At 45.6% G+C, this 13,327-nt stretch overlaps 1 protein-coding gene and 1 long non-coding RNA gene across 2 annotated transcripts; both read right to left on the minus strand.

Moving 5' to 3' along the window:
* Positions 1-513: 513 nt before the first annotated feature.
* Positions 514-6,042, minus strand: LOC136144902 (uncharacterized). The gene is made up of 2 exons (XR_010658654.1): positions 3,733-6,042; positions 514-1,323 (listed from the first exon to the last, which is right to left on the minus strand). It is a non-coding gene; the product is annotated as an uncharacterized lncRNA (long non-coding RNA).
* Positions 6,043-7,034: 992 nt separating this feature from the next.
* MRPL15 (mitochondrial ribosomal protein L15) lies at positions 7,035-12,567 on the minus strand. Its single transcript, XM_065902882.1, has 5 exons — positions 12,402-12,567; positions 11,737-11,891; positions 11,034-11,199; positions 8,728-8,851; positions 7,035-8,304 (listed from the first exon to the last, which is right to left on the minus strand). The coding sequence occupies exons 1-5, from the start codon at positions 12,507-12,509 to the stop codon at positions 7,967-7,969; spliced, it is 891 nt and encodes a 296-aa protein (XP_065758954.1). The 5' UTR covers positions 12,510-12,567; the 3' UTR covers positions 7,035-7,966.
* Positions 12,568-13,327: the final 760 nt, after the last annotated feature.

Here is a 13,327-nt window from a genome sequence, read left to right on the forward strand (position 1 = left end):
GGGGTGTATGTGGGGGTGTGTATGTGGGGGGGGTGTATATGTGGGGGGTGTGTATGTGGGGGGGGTGTATATGGGGGCTGTGTATGTGGCGGGGTGTATATGTGGGGGGGTGTATATGTGTGTGGTACATGTGTGGTTTGTGTGTGAGGTCTGCAGCGACCTCTCCCAGGTCTGGACACACACCCTATCTCGGAGACCACAGCCACGGGTGCACACCAGGGGCCCACGTGGAAGCAAGGCACCGGCTCTGACAGCAGCTTCTCCAACTTCAAACAATACTCGGGAGCATCTGGGCTTTCTCTGGATCTCTTCCCTCCATTACCGGAGATGCGAGCATTTCGGATGCACGGAAAGGACGACTCCCTTTCCGACACCAGGGGGTGAATTTAGTTCCAGTCAATGTGACTCCACAGAGGGACTGGGCTCAGGACCAGCGTCCCCAGGGGGTTGGGCTGGGGCCTAATTCTTCATAGATTCTTCAAAAAAAAAAAAAAAAAAAAGACAAGGAGGAAATACTTTCAAATCATTCTATTTGCCCAGTATTACACTGATACCAAGCCAGACCAAGTCATCACAAAAAACATGAACAAAATACTAGCAAACCAAATCTAAGAACAAAAAAGCAAGTGGGGTTTATCAATGATCTGCAAAGCTTGTTCAATACATCTGAAAATCAATGCAACACCCCCAAAACAGAATAAAACACAAAAACCACATGATCATCTCGAAGGCACAGAAAAAGAAATGCACAAAATTCAATATCAACTGATGATGAAAACACTCAAGAAAACAGCTGAGATTTCTTTAATTAACTCCATAAGACCTATTACAAGAGTCAGAACTGAACAAGCTGGACTTGCAAGTGCTGGTGAGAACAAGGAGTACATGGGATCTTGCTCAGGGTGGGAGGGGGATGAAAAATGGTTAAATGACTTTAGACAACAGCCTGGTATGTGATGTAGTCGTTTACCCATGAACAAAGGAAGCGCACACCCAGAGATTGGTACACAAATGTTTGTGGCAGCTTGATTTGTAACAGACAAAAACTATAAAGGAGGCAATTACCCTTCTCCAGGTGGATGAGTGAGCAGGTTGTGTAATGGAACATGTGTGCTGCAGTGGGAAAGAGGCACATCAGCGTGCAGAGGTCTGAAGCTTATCATGATGGTAGCAGGCTGTGGCACAGCCACGAAACAGAGTGGCACTCAGCAATCAAAGGGTAGAACCACTTGCAGAGACAGCAGCACAGCTAAGCCCTCCACAGGTCTTGTGCCAAGTGAAGAAAGTCACACTCAGGATGCTCCAAAGCCCAGGAGGGAAATTCTGGAAAAGGCAAAATCACAGGGACAGAAGTCAGATCACTGGTTGCCAGATGTTAGGCTATGGGGGAAGGAACTGACTAGAAACGGACAGGAGGTAACCCTGGAGAAGGTAGTTGAGTATATAACTGCATCACAACTCAGTTGGACACCTGAACACCTTTACTGGACATAACTGATGTCTCGATAAGCCGGAGTTCTTAGGAAAAGACATCAGCAGTTTTTATTGGAGAGACACAGGCGCCAGCCAGGCCACAGAGGAGGAGGACAGAGTTGACTCTACAGTGGAAAGGGCCCTGTGGAAAGTTTTGCCAGGAAGTCCACAGCTGTGGACTTTGGCCACCTGATGCAAAGACCCTGATGCTGGAAAAGATTGAAGGCGGGAGGAGAAGGGGATGACAGAGGACGAGACGGTTGGATGGCATCACCGACTCAATGGACATGAGTGAGCAAGCTCTGGGAGATGGTGAAGGACAGGGAAGTCTGGTGTGCTGCGGTCCACGGGGTTACAAAGAGTTGGACACGACTGGGTGACGGAACCACCACAGCTGTGGGAAGAAGGCAGATGGGATACACAAAGCTGTGAGCACGTCGGAGAGACCTGAACACACTGACACAACACACAAACCGCTCCCGACTGGCTTCTCCCGCTGCAGACAAGGATCCCTTTCCTGCAGAGGGACTGTACAATGCTTTGAGCCTGGATTTACAAGGATTAGCAAGATCATGGCTACTTCTGTGATTGATTCAGAGCAGTGAACGCTGCCAGGTTCTCTGACGAAAGCGTGCACTGGGGCTTAGGCTTAGTGGATGGCAGACGTCTTATCCCAACCCACTTACCCCACCAGGTTGTGCCTTTTGGTCTCAAAAGGATTTATTCTTTGAAAGATGCAAGTGTCTAGAGCTCAAACGAACAGAAAAACTTCCTCTTTAAAAACCTTTTCATTTTGCTTTCAATGTGAAAGCAATTATTTAAAACATGCAACCTCAAAAACAAAACAAAAACATGCAACCTCATAAAACCTATACTAGTAGCATTCAAATTTATTTATGAGATAAGAGACCCGAAGGCAAAACCTAGTATTTCTTGATTTCTTCCAACAGTACTCAGGTTACTCTGTAATTCACAAGGAACTTAAATCCTGAGCCAGAAATGCTGACAACTGCTCTGTGCAGCAAATGCATTTCCCATTTCACATCTGGGGAAACTCAAGTGTCAATACATCCTCTGTGGTGGCCAGCACGGAGCAGCGTGGGTTAGAAGGTCAAGTGCAGTCTGATCTGTGCCCTTTGGCCGAGTGAGCGGGTCAGGAAGATCCCCTGGAGAAGCGAATGACTCAGTAATATATTTATATAAAAGAAATTAAAATTACTTTGATGTTTATAAGACTATAAGATATACACAGGGCTTCCCCGGAAGCACAGAGGTAAAGAATCTGTCTGCAATTCAGGAGAGGAAGGTTCAATCCCTAGGTCAGGAAGATCCCCTGGAGAAGGAAATGGCAACCCACTCCAGTATTCTTGCCTGGAAAATCCCATGGACAGAAGAGCCTCGTGGGCTACAGTCCAAGGTGTTGCAAAGAGTTGGACATGACTGAGTGACTGAACAATAAACAATCACATAAGAGGTGGGCCACGTAAGATGCTTAATTCATGAACACTTAGAGGCACTTCTGTGCCAGGCGCAGTGGTAAGTGCTTCACACACTGATTTCTCTCAGTCCCCATCATCACCGGATATGTTAGGATCTGTCATTATCCTGCATTTTTCAGATGGTGAAGTGGAGGCTCAGAGAGGTTAAGCAGAGGTCACATAACTAGTGCTAGATTCTGAGCCCAGTGAAATTCTCCTGACCAGTCTGCACACTGGCCTCTGCGCCTGGAGCCTCTGCCCAGGTAACCGGGTGAGTCTCCTGCCCAGGTAACCCAGTGAATGAAGGAGACAGAAGGAGTGGGTGTTGCAGGTCAGCCGGCTGCCGTGAAAGCCTAGATCAGCACCGAGGTTTACAGAGGCAAGGCTGTGCCACGCACGCCACAGCCAGCCCCGGACAGAGCACAGCGTGGGCACTCACTGACGCCAGGGAGCGTGCTTCGTTCTGACACACGCTCAGCAGACCTGCTGCTGCTCCCGGACGCTTGCCCTGCCACTGCAGAGTCTACCCACAACCCAAAGAACAAAGGGGCATTAAAAAGGGAAAAGAGGGGAAATCCCTGACAGTCCAGTGGTTAGGACTCCATGCTCACTGCCAAGAGGCGTGGGTTCGATCTCTGGTCAGGGAACTAAGAACCCCCATGCCAAGAGGCACGGCCAAAGAAAAGGAAAATAAGCCAAAGCAATCCACAGTGATTACTTTCAGGCCCTAAAAGATCTTTTCTAACCCATATCAACTCAAGACTTCTCTGCAGACACGCACAGGCCACGTCCGCCGAGAACAGGCTGAAGTCACACCAGGCAGGACCGGGATGTAGACAGAGGGCGTGTGGCTTTCCTACTTAGATCTGCTGCCTTGGAAATGACCTGGCACAGGGCACGGTTACATAATGCGGCTCCGGTCTCTCCGCTGACCTCGATGAGGGCCGAGTGGACGGACTCTGTGGAACGTGCCTGCGCTGGCTGAGGACGAGCTGCAGGACGACGAGATTAAGCCAGGATACAGCTGTGTGTGACTAAGTCCCGCGCCCGAGCAAGTGCTCCCCGGCGTGACGCATCACCAGGCACCTGTTTCCTGTTTTCACTCTTCCCTTTATCGTTCTCTCCCGACTTCCCTCCACCTGGAAGGCCGGAGACCACCAGCTTCAGCAGGCCTGGTGTCTGCCCGCCTCCTCCTCCACTCACTGCGGCTCCGGGGAGCTGAGTCATTGACTGGGCGCGGGGGACACTCCTAAGTGCCCCCTGAGTACTTCCTGGGGCTGGAGAGAGGTCCCATCGTCCACCTGCCGTGATGACCCCCCCACATCTCCTGAAGAACTGCCTGTCGGGGCCCCTCCAACTCGGCTGTGAGCTGCATCACCGGACAAGCTCCAGCAGCACGTCTGGGGGCGGGGCGGGCGGTGGGAGTAGCCCACCCACTGCGAGGTCCACGCTCTGCAGAGACAAGTGGTCCGCTCCAGATGGACGCAGGACAGGACGTGCTTAAATGTAAGGAAGTTCATTTCTGCACAAAAGGTTGAGGTCATACAAGCCTTCCTCAGCCCGAGACAACAGCTCCATCAGCCTGGTATCTGAGCCTGTGCTACGCAAACAGTACGTGTCACCACACTTCAGCCAGGAAGGTGAACGGACTCGTCTAACGAGTGAATGGCTCGTTAGTCGCTGTGTGAGCGGCTTGTTAGTCGCTCAGTCTTGTCCGACTTTGTGCGACCCCATGAACTGTGGCTGGCCAGGCTCCTCTGTCCATGGCATTCTCCAGGCAAGAACACTGGAGCAGGCTGCCATTTCCTTCTCCAGATCTTCCTGACCCAGGGATCGAACCCAGGTCTTCCATATTACAGGTGAAGTCTTCACCATCTGTGCCACCAGGGAGGCCTATGTGAATAGCTTAGTTAATAAGAGTAGACATCATTTAGAAGTGGACATTTAATTTCCAAACACATGGGGTTTTTGAAGTTTTATATTAATTTCTCATTTAAGTGCTTTCGTCTCCACAATCACCCTGTTTTTTTCAGTCTAAATTCACTGAGGCTTTCAACGGCTGAGTCAAGTATCTCTCTCGGTAAAGGTCACATTGCACTTGAAAATATGTGGGTTATTTTCAAGTAACGTTTGATATTGATTTCTAACACAATTCCACAATGACAGGAGAACAGACTGTAATGTTTCAATACTTTGAGACTATGAAACTTATGCACCTTGGTTTATGTCCCTAGATATGTTCCACTGTCTCCTAGCTTATAGTCTATGGAAACTTCAAATTTGTATCCTACTGTTGCATGAAAACTATACAAACCTTAATTATGTTGAATTGATTCACAGTGTTTTTCAGGTCTATTTTTGAGAGTGTGACATCAAAACTAAAAATCTACTTAAAAAAATCATAATTATGTAGTGGAATTACAAGTAACTTTGGTCTGTATTTTCCAAGTCTCCTGTAAACGTGTTATCATACTTTTATAATTTTTAAAAAAAAAAAGAAAAAAGGTGGTGTTTACACTAATGCAAAGTGTTTTTGAAACACTATTAGATGTAACAAGGTAACTACCTTTATTTTCCATCTATGCCATTTTGAATTAAAAAAAAAAAAAAAGACTCCAAACAAAGCAGTGGTTTTCTCACCTCTGGGAAGTAGGTCAGGAACCAGCATAGTAAGACAATATGGACTTTCACTTTTTAGACTTCAGTATTACATAATTTCAAAACAGGCATTGGCTACTTTCATGATACAAAGTTTTGAGGACCTTTCCCAGTGATTTTAAAAAATGAAAATGTATTCTATCTCTGGTTCTTAATGAATCACTGTAATCATCAAAAACCTATTTTCTGTGTACCATGTCTTTGCAATATAGCACCTCTCTTCTTCCACATACAGTATTCCAATATAACTTTTTAGAATCTAACACAGGCAGCCTAAGACAGCTTGATGGTCAAAATGTTTAGAAAAAGGAGGTATGGAAAAAAGTAGATGGTGTCTGGTCCTTTATCATCACTCTCCTTTAAAAACATCAATCTTACCCAGATTGATGAATTAATCAACTTAGTTTTGTAACTCACTGAACGGAATAGTGAATATACTATTAACACATACTTGCGTGTGCTCAGTCATGCTCTTTTGTGACTTCATGGACTGCAGCCAATCAGGGTCCTGGGTCCATGGAATTCATCAGGCAAGAATATTGGAACTGGTTGCCATTTCTCCCTCCGCAGGATCTTCCTGACGCAGGAATCAAACCCATGTATCCTGCACCTCCTTGCATTAGCAGGCAGGTTCTTTACCACTGAGCCACCTTGGAAGCCCCTACCATTAAGCACAGAAATAAAGAATTCTACACTTTTTTGGATGTTTGTCTAACTTAAGTCAATCAACCTCAGGGTTGAAGTTGGGTCAATACCCAAAGAGGCGTCAACCCCCACTGCTGGTTACCAACATTCCCACTCATGATTCACCCATCACAACAGGGTTTTTCAGCTCAGCTGAGAACACAAGCAGCTGAAGAAAAGACTGCAGCCCCTTGTATTAGAAGAAGACTGTAGCCAAGCTTTGGCCAGTGGGATAGGTGTAGTGCAGGTTTTGTGTGGCAGCTTCTAGACTCATCTTGGAGAAAGTGGCCCCGTCTGGGTTGTATTTGGGTCCCAAAGATGCACCTCTCTCTCTAGGGCTGGGGGAAGTCAGGGACTCGGAGTTGACCCTACAGTGATCGCCACACTTCACTTGAGAGAACAAGAAACCTTATCTTATTCAAGCCACTGGGACCCAGGGCTCCAGTCAGTGGAGCCAAATCTAATCCCAACACTGCCAACTCTTGTCACCGGGTGTCCTGGAAAAATAAAAGCATGTTTTTAAATTGTTGCCTATCTTCTGAAATTCACAGGTGTCTATCAGAGAAGGTAATCCTAGTACTGCTTCTTATGAGTTCTGGGTACTATGAAATGGCTTAATAACAAGCCAGACTAAATAATCCTGGATAAACTGAAACATCCTCTTGGTACATAAATTACTTCATCAGTTGAATATTAGACCAGCAATATTTGAGGTAGATAAGTTAACAAAGTAATGCACTATTTAGGTTTTTTAAATTTTTTTAATAAAATAAACAGGAATCATTTTAATTCTACTGTAGAAGAATTATCATGAATTATTCAAGATTTAATTGCATCAGGATAAGTTAAGCTTCCATGTGGTTTAGACAACAGATCTTTGCAAAGCTAAATAAGCTTACTGACCACTGAACCTTTTACATTAATAGTTTAATTTTCACGTTATCAACTGTTCTAATGGCTTATATAACTATTGACTGTTTTCTTCAATCATTTAAAATGACTGAAACACAAAGGTTTTCAAAGTCTAGGAAATAAGCAAAATTATATCATTAGAACATTTACCTTCTTCAAAGAAAAAAAAATGTTAATGGCTTGATCGTTTTTGACAGCTCTGCCGGAGCTGAGAAAAATGAATCACCTGGAATTTTCATTTCAATCTTGCCAGCAAATACTGCAATACTTGGAAACTATTCACCAGCCTTACACTCACATCCAACATCTTCATCAGTCTGGGTTGAAGGGTTGCTGCCTCGACTCTGGGTAAGAGGTTCCTCAGGACTAACCAAGAGGTACACCAGCTCCTCAGCAGCCCTCGGACCCCAACTGAGCGGACAATGAAGTAAGCCCAGCCCATCTGCATTCATTCTAATTTGCAACAATAAGACAAGACCTGAAAGGGAAGATGATGGAAAACTCAAGGGAAAAAAGTCTAAGAGCCTCCTGCTCCCTTGGGCAGCGTGCCAGCAAGCTCGTAATGCTGAGACATACACAGATCCACATCTTCCCTGCAGCCCTTGCTTACTGTATTTTTTAATTTTGATTAAAAAAAAAAAAAGACGTGATTACACAGAAAACATCATCCGTGGCAGAACCACAAACTGAGCCAATGCAGTGGGAAACACGTGTCACCGCCCCTTCTGGTGCCCTCCTACCACTGGCTCCCCTGATGGAGCTCAGGAGCTGTAGTACTCAAGCAGCTTCTCATCCGTAGGTTTCAGAATCTTCTTGTCTGCCATGTTCACCACCCATCCTGGAGCCAGACCAAAGAAAATCTGCCGTGGATCCTTCCGAGTACTGAGCATTTTGAAGAGTTCGTCTTTGGTGATGTCGGGTAAAATATAGCCGTACTTCTTGGCGAGCTCCAGTCTTGCTTCGGGAAATCCGGCGGGATCCGCCAGGTAGCCTCGGTTTCTCGCATCAGTGTAGTAGGGCACGAGTGCCTCGGGGGGGAGCATCCGCTTGGGAATGGGTTGCCCACGGAGAAAGAATGGGATGGGTTTGCACAGAATTTCTAAAAAACATTTTTAATAGAGAGATGCAAATACTGGCAATATATATACTGGTTTTCTCTTAATGATATTCTTTTAGTTATTAATTTTAAAGTATTTCCAAGATAAGAGCTTAATCCCCCAATTTTTTTTTTTTTAAACTCAGTAGACTTAAGGAAACAAACGGAAACACTTGATCTTCAAAAGTTTGCATCTTGAAGGTCAAAGTCACCCCTGGGTTATCAACAATTAGTGAATTTCTAAACAGAGAGTATTTAAGCTCCAGGTTTTTTTTTCCTAAAAAATTTTATGACATACTGGCTGAGGTGTATCAGAAGACAGAGCCCCACCAGCCACACCACTAGCAGAAATTCTCAAAAGAGAAATCGAGGTGTCTGAACAAGTCAAACCCTGGTGAGCAGTTGGCCCGGAGAGGACAAGCTTACCCAGGCTTCTCGGGTCGTAGAAGGCGGTCGTGACGACACCCCCATTCTTCTCGATGGCGGCGATGGCCAGCTCAGAAGCTAGCTGAACTTCGATGTTAACTTTTGCCTTAAAGGTGTCAGCGCCCTGTCATCCATCAAGACAAAGTGTGTGAGGAGATGGCCGGGCTACCAGCAAACGTTACGAGGGCCTCCTCCTGCCCTGTTTTCTCTTCTGGAGTGCCTACAGCCCAACAGCGACTCCTACTGTAACACCTCTGCTTTCAGGTCTCATCAAACACCTCCAAATTATTCCTCATTTCTTTAGACCACTGTATTTTCCTAGTTTTCACTCCCTAAGAGCAGGGATGATAAGACTTCCATTTTACATATTCAGCAGGCACCATTGTAAGCACCCATTCCCAACACCTCCTCAACAGCAGATTGTTCAACCCTCAAAACAACTCTAAACCAACAGAAGTACTGCAACACCGATGCCATAGACGGGGGCACAGAGAGCCTGGGCAACTTGCCCAAGAACATAAAGCAAGGGAGCCTAGTCCCAGTGGCTGCATTCCTAACCCCAACATTATGTCATGTGATACAGACAGAAACTTACCTTCCTGACCCACAAGTAAGCAAGAGGCCAAGAGATGGTTAAACCAGAGGACAAGCACGCTGGAGCCAACGGAAGAACAAAATAGCTAAGCTCTGGAGGGGACCAGCCCTCTTGAGTGAAAGGGGCAGAGACAACAGAAGTAGAAATAGTTCTGAACTTTTTAAAGTCCTCTCTCTGGTCACTTTCATTAGGCCTAATTTCAAAACAGATTCTGACAAAAATTAAAAGGTGGTGGCACTACCATTCTTTTTGCAATGGTAAAAAAAATTTTTTTGCTCTTTTCATGTGGTTGAAACAAGGTGGTTCCCAGTTTCAAAATATTCCATCAATTCTAAGACACATTTCTCCCATCTCTGATACTGGCAGGCATTTTTACAATCAATGGGACCTCTGACTCAATAAAACAAGGTCTTGCCACGTTACTTGACATTTCTCATTACTATTCCATAGACTGCTTAACCATTTCCCTGTCTCTGGGCACTGGTGTTAGTTCCAGCATTTTCAGGGCTGTAAGAAGCCTATTTAGCATTTCTTTATATCAGTTAAGTTTCTTTTATCTTGTTTTACCTTAGGACACGTGTTCCTAAATTGGTGATTTTACGCTGAAAAGATCAAAACCATCTTACTACCCAATACTGACTGCAAATCTGAAATCCAGAAAAGGGCAACTGGTTTACAAAGCTGCAAATGATGAATAACTGTACATACTCAACCAATAGAGACTCCAGAACGACTTCTGTTAGTTTCATAGACATATGTCCAAAGCCGTTGGGATGTGCAGTTTAAGGTCTCATGAGGTCATGGGTTTTTTCGTATGTTACTTTACAACCGTGTTCCTTAACATGCCTAAAGTAGAATACTGAGGTTTAATCCTGTATTTGGTATTCTCTCTTCAAATCATTTATTTGAAAAACTTTTATTGACAAGTTGACTTTTTCAAAGATCTGAAAGGTTTTCCCATAAACTATGCTTCTCTCTAGTGGACACTAAGTTAGTTACTTACACAGAGGTCAACTATATTATTGACACAGATGAAAAAGGGGGTGGGGGGCAGTAGCTGATTAGCAATGTACAGGTTCATTTGCCAATGAAACTCCTGGCCAACTTCTCTAAATAGAAAACCTCTTCCCTACAATCAGAACTGGATTTCATTCATCCCTTTCTTTCATAAATATTGAGTGACTATCACAAGCCAGTATTTCCAATGTTGAAAATACAGCAATGAGTCAAAGTACCTGCACTCAAAAAAACTGACATTACACTGAGGAAGGCAATGAAAAATGCATGCACTGTTTGGTAATAAATATCAGGTGTTCATATATTCAAATAAAAACCCTTTTGGGCACAATAAGGCAGACTGTCAGATATGAGAGTGTTCCTTTATAAAGAACGTCTCTGTAACAAAAATAATTTAAGTCTCAAATAATTTGGAAGGAAAAAAAAAAGTCAAAAAGATCTTCCTATAAGATGACATCTGAACAGAGAACCAAAGAGAATGAGGGAGCAAGCTGAACGGATACACAGGAAAAACACCCCAGGACCAGGGAACAGTGGCTTGCTTTCTAAAACCACAACTGAATATAACACAATCAACCATTATGTAATGGTTACAACGCGAAAGAGATAAAAATAAAGGAGGCACAGTGTTGAATATATGGAAATCAGAAACAGTCATCTACGAAACTCAAAAAAAAATCTAATTCAGACTTACCTCCTCTACCAGCTGGACTCCATAGTCCCTTTTAGATGGCTGGATGGTAACACCTCGCCCATTGACCAGCTGGGTTAAGTCAATAGGTTGTGTGGGATCAACACGGCCCAAGTCAATCAGGTACTGAAGCCTGTTGAGACTCAAAGGCTGATACTGGCGTCTGAAGCTACAAAAAAAGTAACAACAGAGAAAACTCAGCCAGACTTGTCTTCCTGTAAGACCTCCAGATGAACGCAGAGCTCTGTCCTCTGCTTTCCTGCATCAATTTAGATGGTTTAAAATAAAACTCCTGCATTTACTTCGCTCATTTATACAAATAAATATGTGGAGAATTTAACATACTATCTGAATTATGCATTAATGGAACTCAAAGTAAAAGCAGTTACCATTTACTGGGTGATGACAGTGGGCCAGAGTTTCAAACATGAAATCATTCTAAACCTCCAGCGCATGCACCATTACCTCCATTCTGCAGGTCTGAGTGCAACCTCTGGCTTTTTCCCTCTACTAGGTCAGGCTAAACTTCATTACCAAAAATGGTTCAGAGGAACGGTAGCAAAAGTTTGCTTTAAAGTGGATTTAAATTTCTACCAAGCTATCATTTGGTGATTCTCAGAATCACATATTTTTACACTAAGAAGCAAAGCAATGTAAAAAACAAACAAACAAACAAAAAAAAACCCCACAAACAAAGCAAACTTACCTGTGTCCTTCATTAAACCCGTATTTTGGGATTCGAAGGTAAAATGGAGTCTGGCCTCCTTCAAAGCCCAGCCTGGGCCGGGTTCCTCTCTGACGTTCTCCTTTGTGGCCCCTACCACACTTCCTACCTCTTCTCCGACCTCTTCGTCGTCTTTCCTGAAGGAGAGAAAAGTTTTATGAGCTGCAAATGCACTTTTTAAATTATATTTCACCTCTGCGCTGTGTCTGTTGGTAAAGCCCTCATTCATCCCGCCAGCCAGCAACGGGCCAAACCCACTACGTGCCAGGCACCATTCGAACTGCTCTGAGGTCAAGACACCAAATTATAAAGAAAACATTTTTCTTACTTTGCTAAAGTAACGAGTTGATTTTTAAGGTGGCAGTATGACCATAACAGCTTTTCTAGCTGTGTTCAGTGACTTGCAGAACGTAAAATATCTTTCCCCTGAAGATAAAGGCATAATGGAAAAGCACTTCATGCTAACCCAATATTGAACGAGGCAACCATCTGCACTTCCTGCGACCTCGCTCCCCGCCCAGGTCAACGTGATTACTCCTCTAAACCCGAACCTGAGAGCTGGGACTACGGGGGCAGGCTTCGCCCCTCGTTTCCGCAGCGCCTCTAGACCCGCAATCCCAGGACTCCCGCGCCATCCCCAGCCTTACCGGTTTCCTGGAGCCCGGGTTCGGCCTCAAGTTAGCCAGGCTCACACGAGGCAGAGCCCGAAGCAGGTCCAGGGCCCTGGGCCCTGCGCCCCTTACCGGGCCGGCCATGACCCACTAGCGTGAGACGCCCCAAGGGCGCCTGGCATCCAGACCCACGTGACCTCGGGCGCTGCTTTACGACCGCGGCCCCGCCCCCGTCGTGCAGCAGGCACACAGCGCCGCCGGCCGCGGGGCACGCCGGGAGCCGGTCTCCATCCAGGTGGCGGCAGGTACGCTAGGCTACCTTCTCCGAGCTGAGCTGGCTTTGTGTTTAGTTCACTGGGAATGGGACCGTATTTTGAGAGATCGTGCCTTGCTCTTGGATTGGAATGTGCTGCATTTTCTTTCGCCGCACAAACACGCATTGAAACGCTGCACGTTGGAGGACTTGGTGTCACTGGGTTCTGAGCTGTCTCAGTCTGGTCCTTAAAAGAGGCAGGGTCTTCTCCGAGCGCCACGTGGAGCCCAGAATAACATACTTGGCGCTACCAAGTTCCGGTTTGGAGCTGGGAACTGGGCTGATTATACGCCCTGTCAACTGAAAAATTGCACAACACAGAGCTGTGAGTTATTTGGGGCAAAATGAGAGCTAGAGCCCAGATGACAGCCACTCAGCTCTGAGAAGCAGTTCCGAAGAGGTGGGGGTGGGGGGAAGTCGGCTTGTATGTTATTTTAGTGGAGTCAGGAGTCATTGGAAGAGACCCTGATGCTGGGAAAGATTGAAGGCAGGAGGAGAAGGGGACGACAGAGGATGAGATGGTTGGATGGCATCACTGACTGGTTGGACATGAGTTTGAGCAAGCTCCAGGAGTTGGTGATGGACAGGGAAACCTGGCGTGCAAAGTTGGACACGTCTGAGCGACTGAAGTGAGTGGAGTCAAGCACAT

Source organism: Muntiacus reevesi, chromosome 12, assembly GCF_963930625.1.
Source record: "Muntiacus reevesi chromosome 12, mMunRee1.1, whole genome shotgun sequence".
NCBI lineage: Eukaryota > Metazoa > Chordata > Mammalia > Artiodactyla > Cervidae > Muntiacus > Muntiacus reevesi.

Excerpts from the sequence above, each read along its gene's own strand:
- MRPL15 (XM_065902882.1), bottom strand. The coding sequence starts at position 12,509 with ATGGCCGGCCCGGTAAGGGGCGCAGGGCCCAGGGCCCTGGACCTGCTT. Across the intron at positions 11,892-12,401 it reads ACCCGGGCTCCAGGAAACCG|GAAAGACGACGAAGAGGTCG; the intron begins GTAAGGCTGGGG and ends TCTCTCCTTCAG. Across the intron at positions 11,200-11,736 it reads GGGTTTAATGAAGGACACAG|CTTCAGACGCCAGTATCAGC; the intron begins GTAAGTTTGCTT and ends CTTTTTTTGTAG.